The sequence below is a fragment of the Colius striatus genome, chromosome 3 (assembly GCF_028858725.1).
Source record: "Colius striatus isolate bColStr4 chromosome 3, bColStr4.1.hap1, whole genome shotgun sequence".
Taxonomy (NCBI): Eukaryota; Metazoa; Chordata; class Aves; order Coliiformes; family Coliidae; genus Colius; species Colius striatus.
The window spans coordinates 6,680,484-6,703,340 of record NC_084761.1 but is presented as its reverse complement, the minus strand read 5'-3'; the positions used below and the strand labels follow the sequence as shown (position 1 = coordinate 6,703,340).

At 44.0% G+C, this 22,857-nt stretch overlaps 1 protein-coding gene across 9 annotated transcripts in view; it reads right to left on the bottom strand.

Annotated features, from left to right (window-relative positions):
- Positions 1 to 2,897: 2,897 nt before the first annotated feature.
- The window catches only part of RMI2 (RecQ mediated genome instability 2), a 34,665-nt gene continuing 14,705 nt past the window's right edge, over positions 2,898 to 22,857 (bottom strand). For 5 of the 9 annotated variants that reach the window (XM_061992508.1, XM_061992507.1, XM_061992509.1 and 2 more), the window contains 2 exons: positions 13,571 to 13,673; positions 12,796 to 13,124 (listed from right to left, as the gene is read on the bottom strand). In XM_061992508.1, the coding sequence (XP_061848492.1) occupies positions 12,866 to 13,124; positions 13,571 to 13,673 (362 nt within the window). In that variant the 3' untranslated portion in view covers positions 12,796 to 12,865. Of the gene's footprint in view, positions 3,894 to 4,871; positions 5,150 to 5,511; positions 5,601 to 10,550; positions 10,897 to 12,795; positions 13,125 to 13,570; positions 13,674 to 22,857 lie in introns of those variants that run through there. The other 4 variants (XM_061992510.1, XM_061992513.1, XM_061992514.1 and 1 more) reach the window with 4 other exon arrangements.

Sequence of the window (22,857 nt, the reverse complement as noted above, 5' to 3'; positions counted from 1 at the left end):
GTGCCCACATGCAGGTTTGTGCTTGGCGCCGACAGCCTGCCCAGAGCTCGGGCTGGCCCAGGGGGGTCCCCGCGGGCCCAGGGCACTGACTGCCGCTACTGCACCAGGAGTGGAGGCTGCACAAAGCACCGTTTAAACCAATGGCGCTGACACAGCGATGACCTGAGGGCACAAGGGAAAAAACTCCAACCCCAAACAAAACCAAGCCCCACTTCAGTCTCAGTACCCTGTTCTTTCAGCACTGGCAACTTTTGTGCACAGAGGCAGGTCTCCAGTGTTTGCAGGGGCAGCTGTGCCCTTCCTGTGCACAAGACAGGCTCCCCATATCAGTGGAAGGTAAGCTCCTTCACACCTGTTTGTATGACAACTAGCAACAAACATGCAACAGTTGGGCACAGCTCAAGAGGTTCTTAAGTGCTGTAATACCTTTAATGAACTGAAGAAACCACCCATCCAAATGACCTCTGTGTGATGTCTCACTGCAGGAACTAAGCAATGGAAATATATCCCCACCCTCCCCACCCCACAGGAGCAATGCCAGGTACACTCAGGCAGTCCATGTCACACACAGGTCACTTGCCAGGCACGAGACAGAGGATGAGGTGGGGAGGAACATCTCAGTCCTCACAATGGAGAGTGGTGGCCCAGCAGAGCCAAGGTGATGACTCAGCACAAAAAGCCTCTCTCCAACCAACCGTGATTCCTCACGGACATGATCCTCCAGAAAGGCTCCCCTTGGCAGGATCTGACACACTTTCTCTGGTGGATACTTCAGTTCCAGTATTTCAAAACTGGTGTTTTTCTCTGCTCTATCTTAGCTCTATCAGGAGTAAACTTTTAGTATACAAGTCCTGATAATACAGTACATTTTAGAACACCTTGACTGAAGTCACCTGAATGGTGACACACAGAGGTGAAGTCAGTCTTCCACGCACTGGCACCTCACCTTCAACGTGTCCTTTATAAAGGTCACATCCAAGCTCCCCCCACTGAGGGAGTTCATAGCCATTTACGCACACCACACAAATTCTTGCACCCCAAAACTCAGTGGCAAAGTTGAGGTTTTGAGCATGTCACAGGCTGAGAAAGTGTGAAATACAGAGAGCCTCACAATTCTGACTGTTGAGCTCCCCAGCTACTAGTATGTGCTGATAAATCAGAGAAATCCAGATTTGCTCCAGCTGCTAACGTGGAGTGCACAGGAGCCTTCCTGCCATCCATGGCCATTCTCCCGCTCTTCAAGGACAAGTACCAAGCGCTCTTAGAGCAAGATCCCCACAAGATGGGGCTGGAGAAGCTCCTCACCCTGTAACTTCTCAGTTACCTGCCCTGCTGTACAACAGCAACAAACATCCCAGACGAAGCCAGATTCAACTGGTGTTTCAAGTTCTACAGTAAAGATGCAGAAAAGGGCCAATTCCCACTACCCAGTAATGCCCCACAGTGCCAAACTGTGCGAGTCCAGAGAGGGGGCACCTCAGCCAAGGTACACTGAGGGGGTACAGCAGCCACCAGCAGCAGCAACCACTCACCAGATAAAGCACAGCTGAACCCTAAATCCAAGCAATCACTAGAGGTCTTTTGTTTAGAAGCTCATTACTCAACTTTGCCAAGAGTGCCTTTGCTCTCTTCAGAAAGTACCTTTTAATCTGAACTCTCATAGAAGTATCCAGTCTTGGCTTTCAAACCTTTCAAAGTTCCAGTCTGACCTAATCGCTGGCCTTTCTGAAGCACTGCTTCAGCTTAGCACCTCTCCTTCCCACTGACTGCCAAGCCACATCTAGAGCTTTGCACTGAGCAAGTATGTGAAACTGACCAGGGAGCTGGAACCAGTTCATGCCAGTGAGGTCGAGCATACAGTATAGAGCCAGAAGTGCCCTAAATCAAGCAATGAGCAGATCTAGTTCTTGTTATGCTTGGAATCAACTCTTAGCAAGTGAGCAAAGAAACCCCAGATGTTTTGACTTATGAGCCTCTGGATGGCAGAGGGTGGTGAGACACAAAGAAATCCTCCGCAAATCCAATCCTGCCCTATGTAAATCCAGCCCAATCCTATACAGATGCAGCTGCTGAGATTCAGATGCGTTCAGTGAATACACATCACTGCCAGATGTCTAACACGAGTTTCATTCCTGATAGCTCACGGGTGCACTTTGCAGTGGCCACGTCTGAGAGGAGCTACAAGCCATATTTGAACCTGCAACAAACCTGCTGACACTAGGGAAGGTCACAGCAGACCTTTCAGCTTGCCATTTCCTGGGGTTTACTGCCTATTTAGAAAGCATGGCGAGGTGAACTCATTTGGAACAGGCTTCAGGTTCATGGAGTAAGAAGCACTCAGATGGAAAAAGTATCTATCACCAGACAAAAGCAGTTGCCAGCCCATATGCTGACCACATGGATCATTTCTGAAAGGCTGGTACATGCCACAAGGGGTTTTTTTTTCTCCATCATAAAAAAATAAATAAACCCAGATTGCCAAAATTCTCTGTCTACATGTGTTTTGTCATCAGCAGGGTCCCAGAGCACAGGACTTCCATTATACAACTGCCTCTCTTGTGGTCTGGTTTGGAATACTAAACCCAAGGCTGGACTCGCACTCTGAAATCCAGTCGTCTGGGAAGATCACCTTTAAACATCTCCATAGAAGACTGTCTTTAACTTTCATGTGCTTTGAAAACATTCCACCATTTCAGAACTTGCTTATCACCATCTGATTTGTGTCTTAAATTGTACAATTGGAGTGTATATTCCCTTCCTATGTGCATTCCCAATTAACCCTAGTGCTGGACCATACAGTCCCAACCTACAAAGCCACACCACATGGACAATGAAATGCTTTAAGATGCAAATTCTCTCTAGACAAGAGGCGAAATAAAGAAGAGTAACAATTCTGCTTTAAGGCTTTTTGATTTCATTTCATGGGGTTTTTTTCCATAGGAGGAGAAAAGAAAGATACTTAAGAATGGTTTAAACAACTAAAAATAGCATACATTGGAACAAGAAGGGAAACCTCCAAAGAGAAAAATGCACTTAGGCACAGCAAGTTTTTTTCATGAGGTGGTAACTGCATTTGGAATCTGGGGAATCTATTCCAAGTAATCTTGCATTGCATCTTTTCAGTTGATTTCACTTCACTGGAACACAGGGGTCATTACTGCACCACTTCCAGTATCTCAGAAATACAGAAACCAGAGAGGTCCTTAGTGCAAGACTCTGCTTACAGGTAGAAAGAGATAGCTGTCTTACACAGAGTTTACTGACATGGTTATCACTGAAAGAGAAAACACAGGCAAAGTTCTTTCCAAACCACAATTTAAATGGACTGAAACACATTTTGCCTTCATTCCACATACTGAGTTCACTCTGGTAACAGGAGTTGTGTGCAGCCCTTGCTGCCAAGAATGCACCACTACAGGAATGACTGTGTCAACACATCTTCCACAGAAACATGTAGGTATTCTGAACAGCATAGACATGTTACTCAGAAAGCATCAAAGTATTTTAAAGCTGTGGGTATAAAAAGAGACTGCAAGAGGGATGAATAGTGTGATGATTATTGGATATGTACTGATCACTCCACTTAACTCTGAGTCTGACTTCTCACTTCGCTTTACTCCAAGAGTAACTGGTGGTTGGTTGAAACCACAAATAGACTGAATGGCCCAATGTTCTGCACCCAAAGAAAAACAAGAAGCAAAAACCAATAAAATGTACATTTCCAGTTATGTTAGGCAGAAGTATCTAGGGAATGACTCTGTGTAAGTCCTCCACTTCAAGGCTCCACATGTTCTTATGCATGGGGTTTTCAGAAAGATCCGTCATCTTTATTGCTCGAAGAACAGGCTCAGGACTGCAGGACCGCACCACACCCATCACCATTACATACTTCCCTAAAAACACAAGCAAGCATGACATTTCGTTAGCCTTTGGGTTTTAATTCAGAAGGCAAAGTATTTTAAAACATGCAGTTAAAGAGTTTGAATTAAAGCTGACAATACCTGCAAGAAAACTCAAAAGAGCTATGATTGCTTAGAGAATTTGCTTAGGTGGAGGGAGGACAATCCAGAAGACTGGAAAAAAAACCAAGCTACGAGACTATTTGTAGCACAGCTCCTGCAATGCTGCAGTCCAGCAAGTTCTCCAGTTGAATTAACAGTACTGGTAAGGAGAAGAGATGGGAAAAATAATGTCCTTGCTCCTAGACTCAGTTCTTCTCCGCAGCACCTCAGTTTGATCAAACATTTCCTGTAACTGTGGAGAACTAAAACAGGTCCTATCCTTATGGGAACTCATGGGGGCAGACAGCATAAGTCTTCATATTGACAGCCACAAAGACACTCCTCTGCTGCAGCACACACTGCTCCTTCAAAGAGTGCAATAGCTTTTTCAGGATGCCTCTTCTCTGAGCAATGGTGTGTGTATATGAAAGCTGCCCTCTGAGCAGCTGCACAAAGCCAGCATGCCCTGCAGACACAAACTTGACACACATGCAAGAACCATGAAGGCTCTGCAGCCAGCGGACATGCAGGCCTTTAAGTCTCCTGCCTTCAGACAGCAGCGACGTCCAGCGTTATCTGCACAGGAAGCACCGTTATGTTAGTGGCCATCTCATGCCTCGTGTACTGATGCCCAGCAAAGCCGCAGTGGGATGGCCCAGGGGGCAATGCCCTCGGCCGCCACTGCCCCCGCCATCCCCGGGTGTGCTGTACCCGGCCTGTGCCTCACGCCTGTCTACCTGCCCCACTCCCGCGGCGTGAGGGGAGAAGCACGACGGGCACCGGGAGGGAATCTGCTTGATTACTTTAAGACAAACTGGATGAGGGAAGTTCCTCGCCGCACTGCAAAGGACGCGCCCCTCCCCCCGGTACCTGCGCTGAGGCAGGGCCGGCCTTTGGGCACCTCCTCCACCCCCAGAACCGTGAAGGGGCCGCTGCCGTCCTGCAGCCGGGCCGAGCCTCCGCGGGCGCCGCCGCGCTCCACCTCCAGCACCGTGCCCTGCATCCACACGGCCCACAAGCGCAGCGGCGGCCGGCCCGCCTCCGCCCGGCTCAGCTCCCACGTCCCGCCGGCGCCCCGCACCGCCGCCCGCAGCTGGGCGGCCAGCACCTTCACCGGCGGCCCCGGCGCGTCCCCGGCCATGCTGTGGCGCCGGGGCGGCCCGAGGAGCGCGCGGGGAGGCCGGTGCGCGGGCCGCGCAGCCGCTGAGGGAGGGGAGGGAGGGACGGGCGGGAAGCGGCGCGCGGGCCGCCCCGCCCCAGGCGGCAGACGGCGCCGGCCGGCGCGCGCTCGGCGGGGCCTGGTGCCGGCACCTGAGGGGAGCCGCTGGCAAACGCAGGCAGAGAGCCGCAGGCTCTGCTCGCTTGTGCGCGGCTGCCGACACGTGCGCTGCACCGCTTTGCTTCGCTGTCAGGCGAGGAGCGGCGTTCGCAGTAACTCGGCGGTGTTCCCGCCCCGCAGCCCACAGGGCTGCTCCCAACACCCCCGCGCCCTCAGCGAGAAACCGCTCACCCGGCGGAGGGCGGAGGGAGCACAAACACCTTCTTCTCCAGAACCCGACACGCCGCCTCCTGCAACCGGCACATCTGGTGCCACGTTTCCTGCGTTAAAAACAAGACTGGCTTATGTGGGGAGTCAGGTACTTGGCACAGGTGTGCGCTTTGCACACAGCAGCAGTTACAGGCGGTTTACCTGATCCCACCAGTGCCCCCGGGCACCGCTCCAGCAGCTCTGATCTGTGGCTTGCGGAAAAGAGGCAGTTCACCGACAGCTCTGGGCAAGCACTCCTCTGCAACTGGTGGCCATTTGTTAAGAGCCTCACCAGAGTTACAGGCCAGCTGTTTCTCATTTCACTTGCATTCAATTCGGGAGGAACTCCTTGGTATGCAAAAACTAGTCTAAAATCCGATTCAATTGTTTGGTTTGAGCAGAAATGATTTTTTACCGTGTCTCAACTTCATCTGAATAAAGTTGCCCTGCAGATGGGTTTCTGCTGTTTGCCCCCACCCCCAGGGTTATGCTAGTGTACGATTTGCACACACCTCCTCCCAGGCTGTTGGAACCATCCCAGATACTCTTCCATGGTATTTCTTCATTACTTAGCAAGAAGAGATTACATAATGTTTACTGTTTAGCTGATGAAGATCTTCCGGTTTCGTGAGAGAAAAGAAGAAAACACACGTGCTGATTTTCTTAGCGATGCTTTCAGGATATCTTTTTATTGTGTATACTTATGTGGAAATCTGAAGCATAATGCACTGCAAGTAAAGACAATTTTAATCTGTGAGACTTTAATTCCAAGGCCATTAAGAATTTAGTTGTTGTCTGTTTATATTGCTGATGAGCTAATTTGCTTTGCTGCCAGTCTGAAATCCTTGAAATGTTATGGGTTTCTTTGGGTGGGTGGGTGGGTGTGTTGATATTTCATTTAGAAAATAAGCCAAGAAATAAGCTAATGGAAAAACAGGAGGATGGAACAAAGAAAAAAGAATCGGGAAAATCAAGGGTATGGACTCCTCAATTTCACAAGTTCTGTTAGCTACAAGAGTGCAAAATGGGTAAAAGTGAACAGAGAACTGACTCCCATGCAATCATTCTTCTTTAACCCAGATTTTAATCCCCATTAAAATAGCCAGTTACTTCCTTTAAAAAAATCCAGTTTTGTTTTCAGTAGCAAAATACATCAAAAGACCTTTTTTCCTCCTCACCCATCATGTGATGAATTATTTATTCAGCATATCTCTTTTCCAGAGATATTTTCGCTTTAGAGACATTCTGTAAATGGGACTTAGTCTTTTTATAGTGTGAGGAAGCAGTTAACTTTTTGTTACCATTTACAGTAAGAATAAAAGGTAATATTGGTAATAACAATAAAAACACTGACATCTAAGCACAATACAGAATCATGTAATCTGGCAATCAAATCATATGGCTTACAGGAACAGAAAGACATTAGATGGTTACTGTATATGAATGCAAAACTTGAGCAAGGCACAGAGGAGAAGAGTATTTGTAATTTATGCCCCTTAGCTGCAGTCACTTGACAGCATCAATATTTAGTTTCACATAAAAAAAAATTAATTGTGCCAAATATTGATAAAAGTATTGTATTCCTATTTGTTACTGTATAATAGGAGGGTCTAATGCTTATTAAGCCATTAAATCTACAGATGAAGGCAAGACCCTTACAAGAGTGTAATCTCCAGGAGAGACTAAAAGGTCCATTTTAAAAGATTTTCCTTGAAGAAACTGTTATGAGAAGAAGAGCAGGAACACTGATGATCTGCACCAAGAGATGGATTTGTTTTCCTAAACCAGAAAATCCTCATCTTTCGGTAAAATGCAACGTTATGTTGAATTATCTACAAGGGTCTTACCACTGGCTCAGTTCAGCATGGAAAATCAGGAAAAATGTGTGATGCCTCAACAGTCTGTTTTCTGGAGATGGTCCCTCCTCTGATTTAAGGGTAGCAATAGAAGCTCAGCACACAGCTGGAAAAGGCAGTGAGCTGGTGGCTGACAGGCCATAAATTAGACTGGATTAAACTCGAGCACATTTTCTGAGAGCATGCTGTGCTGGATGAAACAGTTTTGGTTTGTGTGGATTAAAAAGAAGGAATCAGCCTTCTGCCTGCTACTACAACACACACACTTTTCTTCAAAGCAGACTTCAAGGACCTTATTCCTCACGCTGAGGTGCACGTGAGGTGTTGTCATGGTATGGGTTAAAAAAAGGCCACACTACACATAGATAAGATAGTCCAGAGCATAGCAGGAGCCAGGTCTCCCTCAATTACTCTGGCAGGGCTTTGATGGTATGATATCAAGAGAGCTTTGACAAGAATTTGACCCTAGATTTCTGTGAAAAGAGATTTCCAAAGAGGCAGCAACTTGACATTTTCTGTCCAGCTCAGACCTTCCACACTCTCACTGACAGAACGACTTAAAATGGAAACAATTCTCTGCTCCCCTTTCTTAATTTTGGTAAAAGGCTGATATTACACAATCAAAAAACCCCTTCTTTCCTGTGGCCAGAAATCCTGATATTTTACAGTCTTTTATCCTACTCAGAAGAGTTTAGAAAAAAATCTGTCTTGGTCCATTGGTTCCTGTGTACAGAAAAGGTTCTTCAGTTTTATTCCTCAGTTTCATTTCTCAGTTTCTCTTTCCTAATACTGGAAAGTCACTCACTAGATTTCAAAAAGAGGGTTTTTTAAAGATTTGGAACCCAAGCAATCAATTAATTTTTTTCACTTTTCTTTTCAGTGTTTTCTATACACTTGGTTTAGAAACAGTTACCTGGATGCTCCACAGATTAATGGAAGAAAAGCACGATGAAACACGATGGTAAAACCTGAATACCCATAAATACCCATAAAACCATAAATACCCATAAAACAGGTACTATAGAAAAACTTGTCTGTGACAGCCCAGAAGCCCAAGGGTCTCAAGTGTGATGGGGACAGGCCAAGGCCAACTCTGTCCATGCTCTGTTCTCTCTGAGAAGTGCGATCTGAGACAAACTGTCTTCCTTTCCCCAGTATCCATGTGAAACAGCACTGAAGGACAGCTTTTCACACAGAATAAACTGTCAAGTTTCAGCTTTAAGAGATCCACCCTAGTTTATGCTTATTTTCTTATACTGCACACAGAACTATATGAAACAACTCTAACATTGAATTGTTTCCTTGTGTTTGTTTTGTACAGCATAAAAGATGCAATGTGGATATGGTAGATGAAGTCTGGAAAACCAGCCTCATCTCTCAGCTTTTTGGGTTGGATTTTTTTTAGGCTATCTCATCATCACTGAATTTTAAGTAATGATGTGAAATTAGTTGGTCAGAATTACTGAGTTGGAAGTCAGTCATATTTGCATCCCTAACCTGAACTTCAGTTGCTTTTAATTTACACTTTGGAACTCACCAGCCTGGCAGATGGGAGCTGAATTATGTGTGATCATCAGTTTCAAAAGATGTGGAGGCAGGCAAGTCATCTGCTGAAACAGGGAAACTCCAGGTGCAACTTGGCAAGTTTTAAGTTATAGGGAGCTCTGATTAAGTGCCATTTCAGAAGTGACTTGGACAAGGCAGGTCTGTGAGTGACAGACATCAGAACACTATTACTAATAACAAGAAGAGTCTGGCCTCTCCTGTAGTGTTGTCCTGCCAAAACTGCATGGGAGTCCCTCTGAGATAAGATGAAGTAACTTTTGTGTCAAATGCATTCAAGTAAAGTGTTACAGGGCACTTTCTCATGCTGTTTTTTTCCTTAAGAACCTCATACAGGTGCTGTACACTGCATGTTGGCATATGCTGAGCAGAATCAGTAGGGGATTACAGCAAGTCCTGCAGCTGCCAGGACCTGCCAGCTGCACCTGTGTGTGGCAGAGGAAAAACAGCATCTGGCTCAAGCACCTCCTCAGAGAGGGTGGAAGCCTTAGCTTGTGTGGTCAGCCTTTACAAGAGAAATTATTTCATGTCTGTCACCATCATGCAAACTTAACCAGTTCCTGTCACTCAGCACACATCCCTACTGATGGTAGCCTAAGGGCTGTGAAAAGTTTGATGCTCTCCAGCCTAGCTGACTCATTTCATTTACAAAGAATACTTGGAGGAAGTGCTTAGAGAGCTCCAGTTGCATTCTGCAGAAGTGGGTGTCACCTGTTTATTTCTTTCCATGCTATAAATATGCTGGTATGTAACTGAAATAAATCAGGGTTCTATGGAATAGGATTCAATTCTATGGCAGAGTCTGGGAAACCAAAAAATCCTTCAGATAAGCACTACTTAACACCACCTACAACTTCAGTCAACATTATTCTCACACTAAATCCAAATACAGCCCTGTTAACAGCTACCAGGAAGAAAATTAACTCTGTCTCAGCCAAAACCAGGACATAGGATGACAACGTGATGAAAGGGGGTGAAAAAAAGCATTCATCACAGTGTTTACCAGTGTAGTGTGCTGCTCTGGAAATACTCTGTAAAGCTGCCTTCCAGGTGAGCTTGTTCAAACTCCTGCACCAAGAAAATAAAGAACTTATTTTAGCTAGCCATTTTCAGTCATTCTGAGATGCCAAAGATTATAAATATACATAGAGGCCAGTAAGGCAGAAGTTACTGCCATACATTGGCAGGGTCTTGCAAGATGCAAGGCCTGATTAAAGGTTCCAGAAATACATTTCTAGTGCTTAGTGGGGAGAGGCTTTTACTAATAGACAAATTTTCAAGCAGGGAAAATGTTTCTTAGGTGCAATGAAAGGGACCATCTCTCCCTACCAGTCTTGTTTAAACTGAAAACGTCACCACCACCAGCCAAGGTAATTTGACATTAATAAAATGTTAGAACAGGATTAAAAGGAGTTCAGATTTTTAATATAGCATCTCAGGAATTTTATACCAATATCCCACTTAGCACATACAGGCACTCATTCAGGCTAAAAAACCCTTGGGAAGTTTAAGATTAACATCAAGCTACTTGAGGAGTTGGCTGTCCTCAACTAACTAAATTTTGCCCTAAGGGCAGAGAATCTCTACTTGAAATTGCTGTATTTGATTTCTATCAAGCTATGAGAAAAGCTTTGCCCCTGTGATTGCCTGGGAATGCTGGATGAAAAGGATCCTGCACTGGACACAGGGCACTAGCAGCACTGCCATCCTGTTTAGAAAGTTCTTGTGAGCAAATGGTCTCCCATCTCACCTGGTGCTGGCAGTAATACTGAGACAAAGAGCAGAAAGGGCCTTGGGTGGGAAGAATGCTGCTCCATGCTGAGCAGGAAGGCACTGGTATCATTACTTCAGAAAGCAAAAGCTAAAACCAGAGCTGAAGGAACAGGTGGCCTCAGGCTCCTCTGCAGCTGGGAAGCAGCGCGTGAATTCAGAGCAAGCAGCTGAATGACTGCAAAAGCAAGAACACCACAAAGAGGAAATCAGCAGCAGTGAAACTTTTGTTTAAAACTGCTCAATAATAGCACCTAAATGCTTTTATGTACTTAGACGGACTGGGGCCTAAATAAGCTTGATTCTTTTCAATTTCTTATGTTATGGCATGCATTTTGTGAAGCAAGGCTCAGAAAATGGCAGTAGTTACAAGGCCAGAGTTAGAACACACTAATTGTCACACCACCTACAAATAGAAGCTTGCTTCTCCAACTACGGCCTTCATTTTGGATGAAAGCCACATTAGTGTATGGGCTACACAAGGCCTGTTTATCTCTTAATAGTTATAAGTGAAGATATAAAGGGATAAGTAAAATCCCAGAATTCTTCCTGAATCAGGACATTCGATGTGCAATTGCTGAAATGTGTCCTCACATTAAAAAAAGTCAAGGGTCAAGATTGCATGAGCCAACTGGGAGACGTCTCACAAGTTCAGCTTAGAAAGGCCTCTACAACTCACTTGGAAATGTCACATTTTAAGACATAATTTGACATTAAAATGTCACAAACTGCTCCCACCTCTTGATTTAAGTGATTTTAACCACAGGTTCTAGATTGTAGGTAGTATGTATAGCACCTTATAACTTATATTGGAACTCTCTAATTAAGACCCATCTCTGTCAACTAAGCCCAGAATATGCAGGATCAAACATGAATTTGATGGAATGAAGGTCAGGCTTTTACTGCTGGCATTTGAAGTCTTGAAAAAACCATCACTGACAACTGATCCATGAGTACCTCATGGTACCCAGTACCTGATAAGGTAAACACATCTACCGCTGCTATAAAAGGTTATATCTACTGGCTGTATCTACTAGATAGCTACTGGTGCTAAAAAGGTTATCATCAAGTCTCTAAACCTGGTGTTATGATCTAAACAGGAAAACGGAAGGAACCAGAGAAACATACAAAGAAATTGTGAGAAGGACCCACTTCAAGGGAAAACATTTAAATCACTTCTTACGTATGGGTAACCTGACCTTTCTACTGAACTAATGGTTGTGCTGAAGACTGCAGTGAGGCAGCTGTACAAACACTTCTTCACCTGAATAAATTTAAAGATCAAATTATTACTGAATTATATTTAAAGAATACATTTCACAGTTAGGCAACACAGAGGCTGTTTCTAAATGCAGTCCTCCAAACTAAACAACAAATCTTGGGACTGGAAATGCCAATGCAATCAAAACACAACTCTTCAGTGATTCAAAAATATTGAAGGCAAAAACTTAGCAAGCTTTCAGCTTGTCATGAAAAGCAGCAATAAATGATAAAGGCAAAACCAGCACACTTTATTTTGCAAACCTGACAAGCCCACAAAACCAGATTCGCAGTAGTGCACTCTATTGCAAAAGCCAACTGCACTTGTTGATTTAAAGTAGAAGCTGTGAATACTTTGAGAGCCAACTAGGAGACATCAGTTCAGTGCAGATGGTGTCTAAAATTGATGCAAATGTCACAGAGCATAGAGTGGCTGTGCAGGGCAGACAGGACAATGTGACATGTTTTTGCTTGCACCTCTGGAGTTTTGACCTTCCAAACATCAGGCACTTAGAGTCACATCATTCCTCTAGCTTGTGAATAGATGTGAATTTCAGGCAGTGGATACTTTACAACGGAAAAGGACAGCACAGGACCTTGGATTGGGAGGGCAGAGCTCTTCAGAACACTCAGGCTCAGCTGCCGGTTAAAGCTTCATTTACGAGAAACTGCACAGGGTGAAAGTGAAAGGCACCAAGCAGTTTCTTTTCTTGTCTATAGATCTCTCTAGTCTGAATGCACGTTATCTAGACACTTTAAAAAGATAATACTGTGATTACTAACAAACAATCCTAACAGATATCGGTTAGGTATTTTTGTTTTCATTGTTTTCATAGATTTGAAGGCAGTGGAAGAATAGAACCTACTGTTTGACAGAGGCCACCGATTTATTTGCATTCTGGTACCTCCAGCTCTTCCTTTGCTGGGAAATCAGTGGTATTTTGGTCTACTCCAGACCACAAGAGCCTCCAGCACTCACCAGTGGAGCTGAGGGGGTACAGTATTGTGTTCACACTGTCATTTAATGCAATCCCTTTTATGCTCATTTCTGCCAAATCAAGTGTCTGGGTGAACATCTGGGTGGTGGCAAAAGTATTCTCCAGGCCCCTTTTTTTGCCTCCATCCTGGTTGGTTAATAATTGTTCACTATATTGATGAAAGAATGAATAATGTAGGGCAGACATTTTTCAAATGCAACTTGGGCTGGCCCAAATCACTCCCCAGTTCCACTGCTCCACACCAACAGGGAAAACAAAGCATTCATGTATATAGGTTAGATTCAGCATATATGTGGATAGACTTCATAAAATACTTTGTCCAATTACAGTATATGCTCCCCATAAAACCAGCACTGCTCAATACCAATCTACTGATTCTTCTGACCTGGGCCCTACTCTGAGAGGTACCCTGGGCCTCCTGAGACATGCTACATACTTCAAGCCTTCTTATTAAGAAAATCTCTAAAGTTCACAGTCACAGGAGTGTTCATTTCAATAGTGCCACATTTTACTCAAAGCTGGCAGTATTCAGTGAATATCCCTTTTGCTCATGGCTACTTTCCCTTCTCTTTCTTAGAAGTGTGATTGTCCTACCTTGGATTTTGGCTGAACACGATTCGCTGGGGCAAACAGAAATTCCAGCCAAAGGAAACAGAACTGAAAGTAATTGGAGAGGCTTCTTCATTCATCCTTTGATCTGTAAAACAGATAGATGTGTTTCCTTCTAAAGGCTGCATTTCCCAGCTGTGAAACAAGAGTGCCCTCCCCACCAGTACTTCTGCAATCTTCCGTCACACAGCTGTGCAGTGCTGCAAACTGGTAACATTTGTAAAGAGTACTTGTAAACCCATAAAAGAAGGAGTGCCATGAAATTCTTCCTCCTAAACTGTGAGGAAAGTTTAAGTTTCTTATTCTTGAGATCAATGCAAGTTTACACATTTTGCAACGATCTTGAACTATAATTTATGGTGTGTAATCTTGCATTACGCCCCATTAAATTCCTGGTACATGAGTAGGAAAGAGTGCTTTGTTGTTTCCTCAGTAAGGTTATAGACAAATGCTTTAGGAGTAATGCTTTTGTCTTTCCTGGTAGCCATTTCTCATGCAGGCACATATCAAAGAACAAACTGCTTTCATTTTGCTGTTTTCATTCACACTTTTACATTATCTGTAAATGTCTGAACATACAGCACCTCAACTTCATAGCTCTTACATTGTACCTTCGTATTGCAGCTCTGGATAAATAAGCAGACTCTGCATTTTAGTAACAAACATACAGGCTCTACATAAAAAGTCCTCTGGAAAGTGGCAGGTCATATCCTGGGTGAGTCCTGGTCCTCTGTCCTGCTCGGGTAGGAGAGAGCTCCTGCCTCCTCTCCCAGCTTTTACCAAGAGCTACAGCTTGGTTGGCCCCAGTTTGGCCTCTGTGGAAGCAGGTTAGCTCTGATCACAGAAACACAAGATTCCTGTGGAGGTGGATGAGACGTCTAAACTGCAGACCTTGAAAACTGAGGTTTACCTAAGCTTGGCCAAATGCCTCAGGGGGAAGGAATACTCTACTTGTAGCTGTAGTGCTGTATCTGATTACCCACTGCCTGGGACTGAAGTGCTTCCTCTTCTTTTTTGCCTTTCTCTCTTCTTCCTTCAGCGTGTTCAAATCCTGCAATAAAACCTTATTCAGAAGGAAAAGAAACTTTTTATTTTGCTGCAGTTACAAGGCAACAGATGATTTAAACCCGGGAGGCAATGCAGCTGCATTTCAGCAGACAGGAAATATTGCATAGTCACAGAATATTGCATACCCAAAACCTGAAACTACTTGTATTTAAACCTCCTGCCCTCTGAGAGAGGAGGTTGGGCATAAGTTCCAAATATGGGCTCAGTTTTTAATTTCCTTAGAACTCCAGGCTTTTTAGCCTTCTTTCTGGTCCAAACCTGTTGTTATTTTTAACATTTATTGGCTACTACAGCTAAGACTGCATACTCACTCAAAACCTCACCAGGATACATGCTGCATGTATTCTTGGAGACTTCAATTAGTTCACTTTTTCATCTGAAATACAATTACATTCAAAAGTTGGGGTTTTTTCACATGAAACACCAATTCAGTATGTTTCTCCTTCCCTCAGTTCTCCTACAGTTTTGTTGTTATGGGACAAATGTAACTTTATTTTTTTCCCCAACTGAATGAAATAATGGAGCTTTGAGAGAGTGCTCATCATCCCTTCAGAGACTTCCTTAGGGACATTTTCTTTCAAGGGGTACGAACATCTTTTCAACCACATCAGTTTTATCCAACAGTTTACCAGTGAGATCATTTGTGGGAATATGGGCATTTCATGCTTAAATGTGGGAAATTCAGACTCAGATCCTTCCTGGCATAGATGGACTCAAGGACATGCTTGTCAAGCTCATTTTTAAGTGGTGGCCTCACCGCAAGCCTATAGAAGGAAACATTTTCTGGCCTTCCTGTGAACTTGCTTTAGTTCACAGAGAGGTATTCAAGAGCCATTGACCTACAGAGAGAATGGGACTTGCCTTTAAGCCTGCGGGTTGGGGCATTGATTTGAGAGAGGTGAGCCACTGAATTCTGGCTCAGCTTCAAATGCCACTTATGTAGCTTATCTAATAACTGCCTAGTGTACAATATGGAAGAGAACTCAGAGGCACCAGTGTTTCCCACTCACAGGTGAGTGCTTTAGTTGTCTCTCTTGGCTAACAAATCCTCCTCCTTCCTCTTCAATGAGAAGAGAGCTCTGCTTAGCAGTTAGGACACTTTCCAGAAAACTGAGGAACTGAAGCTTGACTGCCCTCTTGCCAAGCAGGGACACAAATCTCACTTTGCCATACACTGAAGAGTTCTTCTTATCAGCTGTCCCAGCAACGCTCCCTTGGCTTGCTCCACTTTTAAATGACTGCCATCCTTCAAAGACCAGTTTTTTAACCAGCTCAAGAGTGGGCAAAGCCTCAGACACACTTCTGCAGGCAACAGCTGCTTAGTGGCTCCTTGCATGGCATACTGGCTGCTTTGGGTGTCCTTTCAAAGAAACTCAGCTGTCTTTGCGCAGCATAGAGAACCAGACATGGGTCCAACACTTTATCTCAGAAACTTCAGAATTCTGTGTGGCACACTTCTTTTCTGGTTTTTAGCTTAACTAGTACAAGGTCACCAGGCTGGCTGTTTCACAGTGGGGCTTAACTCATCTCCTAATTTAGTGCTCAACCTAATGAGTTGTCTTTCCTTTCTGGGCCTATTTCCCAATCTGTAAATATAAAGCTGGTCCCTGCAAAAGGCTTTGTCATACACAAATGACATGCACGGTTTCATCAGCACACAGTATCATCTTTCACATAGCCAACTTTTCTTGTCACACTTATAGACAAGCAAAGCAGATCTTTGCAGGTTGAATGGCCCTGGAAAATTCAGGATTCAGATTTTCATTATTTCCTGTACAGACACATTCTGCAAGTACTGTCCAACTGTGTGCCATCATATCACAGACAGAAGATGTCAATAATGCATATGAGATACAGGGGCGGGGCAGGGAGGGTGGTCATTCCTGAAACTGACTTGGATGACAAATTAATTAAGATGACAGGGTGAATTTTGAACAAATGGAATACTCATTCAAATGGAGGGATGGGAACATTTGCAATAGTCATCCCAACTCTTCTCTAAAGCTCAGTTCATGACAGGTAACAACAGATAATAACAGAAAGATAGTGATGATCTCAATGAACTCAGGGCCTGTAAGTACTTGAGCAGTAATAAGCTGGAATGCTTTTACTAGATGTCTGCAGCATGCAGGGCTGAAAACATTTTTTTTCAGTCCAGCAGAGGGGGCTTGGCAGTCAGTTTGCTAAACACAAACCCAAATCCTTTCTTTGGAAATTGAGTAATACTAAAATTAAACTGGCTTTTAATAGGAACTTGCATAGTATTACAGATAAGACCAGAACTTCCCACAAAGAAGAGATTCAAATATAAACAACACAATGCCATTTGAATGTTGTTCTGGCAATCTTTGTTTCCCCTAGTTCCCAATGTGGCTTTTCTTGAAGTTAGAACTGTCAGGCCCAGTATGCAAGTAAAGATTTTGCTCCTAATTATTTGGAAAAGCTGAGTCCACATTCCTATTAAACCTGTTCCTGTAAACTACTTCAGTACATGTACAGGAGGAAAACAGAGGAGACACTGGGTAAACTCCTGGTAGAGTTTTCCAAACCACTGCAAAGCTGTGTATTTGAAGGCAGACTGCATCATACAAGTGATTTTACAGCACAATTACCTAATTATTTGAGGTCACTTTGTAGTTTTAAACAGTAGACATAAATCTGCATGGCCACAAGAGTCACTGGCAACCACATAATACGAGTGAGACCAAAACCATGGATGTAATCCAAGGTGGTGGTGTGCAGAGGCCCATTTAAAGCTGATACTTAGTGTTAAGTTGCACACAGCATTATGTCAAAAGAATGACACAAATTTATCTTGAAAGTAAAGCAGGCTGACTAGTCTTCTGGTTAATCCCTCTTTCTTATGGTTAACTGGACTTGTTTCCCCAACTAGTGTTTCCTTGCTTGATTTCCACTCACATAGAAGAAAAGTGCTGGCAGGTACACTTGAATACCTGGGAATTATATTCACTTTATTACTTCTGATGAACAGTTTGACTCCACGTGTGAGTACCTGAGTAGCACTGTTCAGTGCTGTTCCAAATCTGTTTCCTTTCCCTCTAGTGTGATCTAGCTCTCAATTTCAATGGCATTTCTTGTAAAGGCAATTATTTTCACTTCTGTGGCTCCAGCATCTGGTGAAGGAAATACTGAAAAAAACCCACCCTGATGCACTGGAGTAACTTCAAATGAGATTCGTGCTAGATGTAGCAGAAGGTGGAGATGACTCACCGTGACCAACACGGGTGCAACACTTTCCCTCCCCAGCGTGAGCATGGGCTGCCGTGCTACACACACAGCGGCAGTGGCCTTGCAGGAGTGCTGGTTGCTGCAGCACTGCAGCAGCATAGGCTCTGCCTACTCACTGGCCTAGCAGATCATTCTGGTGAGCTCTTCTCAGAAGGCAGGATCTCAGCCACTCTGTGTTGTGGGGCACCAGAGTTGCCACCCACGTGGCCCAGTGATTTTTCTTAAGTACCAATATAGTGATATGTTTAAAAAAAGAGTACATGTGGGCAGAGGATGATGAGAATACTGGTCATCTGGTGAAGTAAAATCATCATTTAGTGTGGCTATCAGAGTGTTAAAAGGGGATGTACTATGTGCTGACATACTGTACACCACCATACTTCCGACAGAAGAAAAAGATGGTCTGTGAGAGTGACAGCAGTCCATTGGGAGGAAGAGGGATGTGGCAGATCAATGTGTGTCTTCAGGCCCCAAACCAGGTTCCCAGTTAATGGCACCAGCTCTGCTAGATGGTCATCCCCAGGCCTTCCTGCCTTTGAGTCCCCTCGTCCGTACCACATCTGCAAGACTTCCACCCATCGCTCAGTGAGTTCCCCCAGTCTTTGGACCCAGTGTCCTCCACATCCTTTTCCTCCACTTGTCTAAAGCCACTTCAAAACCTCTCCCTTCTCTATAGAATCATAGAATGGTAGGGGTTGGAAGGGACTTTTAGAGATCATCTAGTCCAGCCTCCCTCACAAAAAAACATCCAGCCTTCCACACTAGTGTGTCCCCTCCCTGACCCAATGACCCTGGGCTACACATCTTTCCTGGGCTTCTGCTTTCTGAAATCATTCCAGAGCTGCTCCCTCAGAGCCCTCAGGCCCTGCTGTTGGCCCACTCCCTGGCATCAGGCCCCAGTGCGAGCCACCCCAACCTTCCCTTTGGCCTCTGCAATAATCTGAGCTCCTTCCTGACACCAGCTCATCAGGTATCACCTCCTCAGGTGCACTCTGTGAAAACCCTGATTCCTGCTTTTCAGATGGGAGGATTTCAAAACAAACCAAATCCTCCACCATTCCCAGCTGTAAGAACTGCAAAAGAGAACTTGTCTGAGGGAAAGCAACCGTGTGTCAGCTTTCATAAAGCAATGCACTGCATAGCACTGCTGTGTGTGGTACTGGGCAGAGGAAGGGAAAAGAGAAGAAAGGTGGGCATTTATGGGAATTTGCAAGAAAAAAAGAGAATTTACTTTGCTGTTAAAGATCTGAGTCAAAATACAAGGAGGCTGAACTTCCCAGAAAGGAAGTTCACTAACAAGGAACCACAGATAATCTTCAGATGCTAAACTGAAAACTCTGGAGGACAAGGTAGACTTAATTCTCAGAAAAAAAAAACCCAACTACATGAAGTATACTTGATATCAGAGAGAGAAAGAAAGCAAAAGACAAGGAGCATCTTGAAACTAAAAGAGATGTTCAACAGAAATTACAGGAAGCAATTAGAAAACATCAAGCTGTAAAGCAGAAAAAAAGCAAAGAGTGGAGTAAATTTTAAACCTGGGACACAGAACTTTGTTCACACAGAGAAAGGTCAGATAAGGACAAACTTCCAGCAGTATTATGGAAGAAGCCAATAAGGAGTTAGCTGGGACTAGCACTGAGGGAGTACAATGAAAAGGGAAAATGACTGTTAACTGGAGGAGAAGGGACAAGCTACAAATGAAAGAGGAAAGGAAGAAGCAATGAAATAAATGTTGCATGGGATAAAGAGGGAGAAAGAACAGAACAGCTCATTTTAGCTCAGCTCATGGGAACCTGCAAATCGCCCAGATCTGTTTTATTAATTGCCAGTGCCAAGTTTACGGCCGTGTGGGTACACAACTTTTCACATGGAGAGGCAACTACCCAGGCAGGTTCAAAATGTACCAGGGAAAGCATTATCTTACTGACAAAAGATGTACCAAAACTATGAGCCCAGAGGAATAAGCTGACATCTGACAGATTCAAACATTACATTTTCTAGGGCAAGTGAGATGCTGTTGACCTAAAATCTACTGCTGTTATTTTAACAAGAGCATAGCTCCTTCCTGCTCAGTTTTATCTTTCCAAAGATGCTAATTCTTTGAAGGAGCATTAGGTTATAACACATTAGAAAGTGTGTTATAAGGAAATACATAATTGTTTCCCTTCCTTCCAGCGTATTTACATACATGCTCTTCAAAATAAAAAGTCACTCCTGAGTCTTCTTGTATGTGAAATGAATGCAACGAAAATTCAGTGTTTAGGCCATCAAGGGATGAGGTTAAGAGCCCAGTTAAAGTATGTCACTTCAAGTACCAAGAGCTTTCACGTGAAGGCCTAACAGGGATCTGAGCAGACAGGCTGTTTTGCAGGCATGGATCACCGATAATCAGATAGCTTAACAAGAAGTCCAGACGGCTTCATTGGTCTACTCTAAGATCATTACCTTAAGACAACAAAAAGTAATGGGTTGCATTGTCAATTTGGTTCCTCCAGGGATGAATGGAGTCCCTCTTAATATGGTGCAAAAGGAGAAGTAAAAATACCCAACTAGAAAAGGGTGTCTACACTGAGTTCCCAGTGACTGCAATGGCTGAGTCACAGTGGGTTCTTGGACATGCAGGGGAGTTTTAGCAGGAAACCGCCTACCACTTTATTTACAGCTCCACTTCAACTATGCCATACGACTCAGCTCAGTAGATGATTTTTATCACTCTAGATGTTGTGGATGCATTTGCACAGAAACACTTTCCAAAAGGCCACATATGTTTAGCATCACTTTTTCATGAGGTTTCTATGTATTCACTTCAGATGGACGAAATACTGCCCTTTCTACCCTTCTGCCTCCAGTACAAAAGCACCTTTTCTCCATCCCCTCTGATTTGTTTGAGTCATACCTGACCTGCATGCATGCTATGCATTGCTAAACTGTATCTGTTTAGAAACTAGCATGCTGTCATTGCATACCTCATGAGCAAAGGCAGCTACACTAGCGTAACAGCACTTACCTTCAAAAGCTGGAAAATTCTGGTGTCTCATCATTAGTCTTAAGTAAGGTAAGAGCTCAAAGATCTAGAAGAAGTGGGGGGAACCAGAGTTCTGCCAGCCCATTTGGCCTCAGCTCAGTCATCTCTACATTCAACACCTGGAGATTAGAGTCCTTCTCTCTCACAGACAGCACATTATCTTTCTGGCAATTAACATAATGAAAACAACAATTAGTTTGTATCAAAAAAACCCCATTCTGAAATGCTAGCCACGTGGGGTTTTTTATGTCTTTCTTCTCTGTAAAATACAGAATTATCTATGGGAAACGATGTTAAAAAATACAACTATTTGCAAATTCCAGCCCTTAAAATTTAGACAGGGCCTTCCGTGTCTTTTCCTGCAAATTCTGTCCTAGTTTCATGAAGGTGTTAAGATAACACATTTCACCAACAGCCCTGCGTCACTCGGTGCATAAATGCATGAGTGGGTAGATTTCAGGTTGCATGTGCAAATGTAAATCTGATATTGCCCAATTTTTCAGTTCTTGGCTTTGTAAACCACATCACTTCAGTGCGCTGTGCTGCGCGTGTTTACGGACGGGAGGAGGGCTGGGTATGTGCTGTACTGAAGTGCAAACTGCTAATCAGGAGAACAGAAGAGGAAATGGGGTAATGATTCTCTGGAAGAGTTGGGGGGATTCTCCTCACAGCCTCATGACTATGCCCAAAATCTCATTTTCTGAGGCTGAATTCATGATGACGAGGAGTTGCCTCAATTTGTGGAGTGCTCCTTGGCATAGTAACTCCAGTGGAACGGCAGATCCAGCAGAGTACAACCCCATGACACAGACCCTCCCAGATCTGCTTCTTCCTGTAAAGCATGCCATCGTGTTTCTCCAGCCCTGAAAGAGAGGGCTGGAAGGAGACAAGGGAAGTGACATAAAGACAAGAAAATGCTTCAGTCGGACCCATTTCTGTGTATACAGAAAAGCTTATGCAAATTAGAATCAGCCACAGGACTTCTGGGAAGTTGCCAGCAACACTGTCTGAAAGTTAGAGTGAAATTAAGAGAGGAAAGCCTTTTTAAGCTGTTTCTAAATAGCCAGTAAAAACATCCAGTTTCGTCTCGCAGCAGTTGCTTTGGCAATCTATGCTGGCAGCTTTGGACACTCAGGATCACTCTGTTGGTTTTTATGCTGCACAAAACTCTTCTTCTGGCTTGTTTTTTAAAACCAGGTCCAGCTTTAGTCCTGCCTTTCAAGTACACAGAGCAGAGACAGGCTGCTGAATGAATCACAGGAGATGATCTTGCCAAAGACGTGAAGGCTGGAGCATTCTTGGTATTTTATAGAGCAGGTCTGTCACATGAAGAAGATTCATATGTGATCCGAAACAACTCAATGAGTGTAACACTGTAAAAACCAATGGGTTTACCTCCCCTGGCTCAAGTCTAATGTTTCCCTCTCCCTTCCAAATCACACCCCTCCTACCCTTCTACCACTACCACAACCACAGGCTGGCACAAAATGAACAGAAAACCACAGTCAGATCTGCCCACCACCTGCTAGTGGAAACTGGGAATTCACTGGAATTCAGGGAACTGGAGGCAGGTCACATGCCTTACACTCTTGATATGGCAATTTATTTGCACAGTTGATATTTTAGAGTTTCATGTGTGTCGTTCAGTTTCCTTGAAATTAACCTTTAAATTAAACAAAAAAGAAAAAAGAAGAAAACCCCACAGTCTTTCAGGGGGATCAGAAACCAATTTCAGGAAACATTGCCAGCTTTGATGGTAAATGCAGCCACTGAGAGTAAATGTATTCTTGTGTGTGTGTGTGTGTGTGTGTGTTATCAGACCAAGCTTTTTATTCTGGAGCAAAAGAGTAGAATGCTACACGACTTACTGCTGGAATACCACATTGCTATATACTGCAGACTAATCAGCAAAGACAAAAAAATCCTG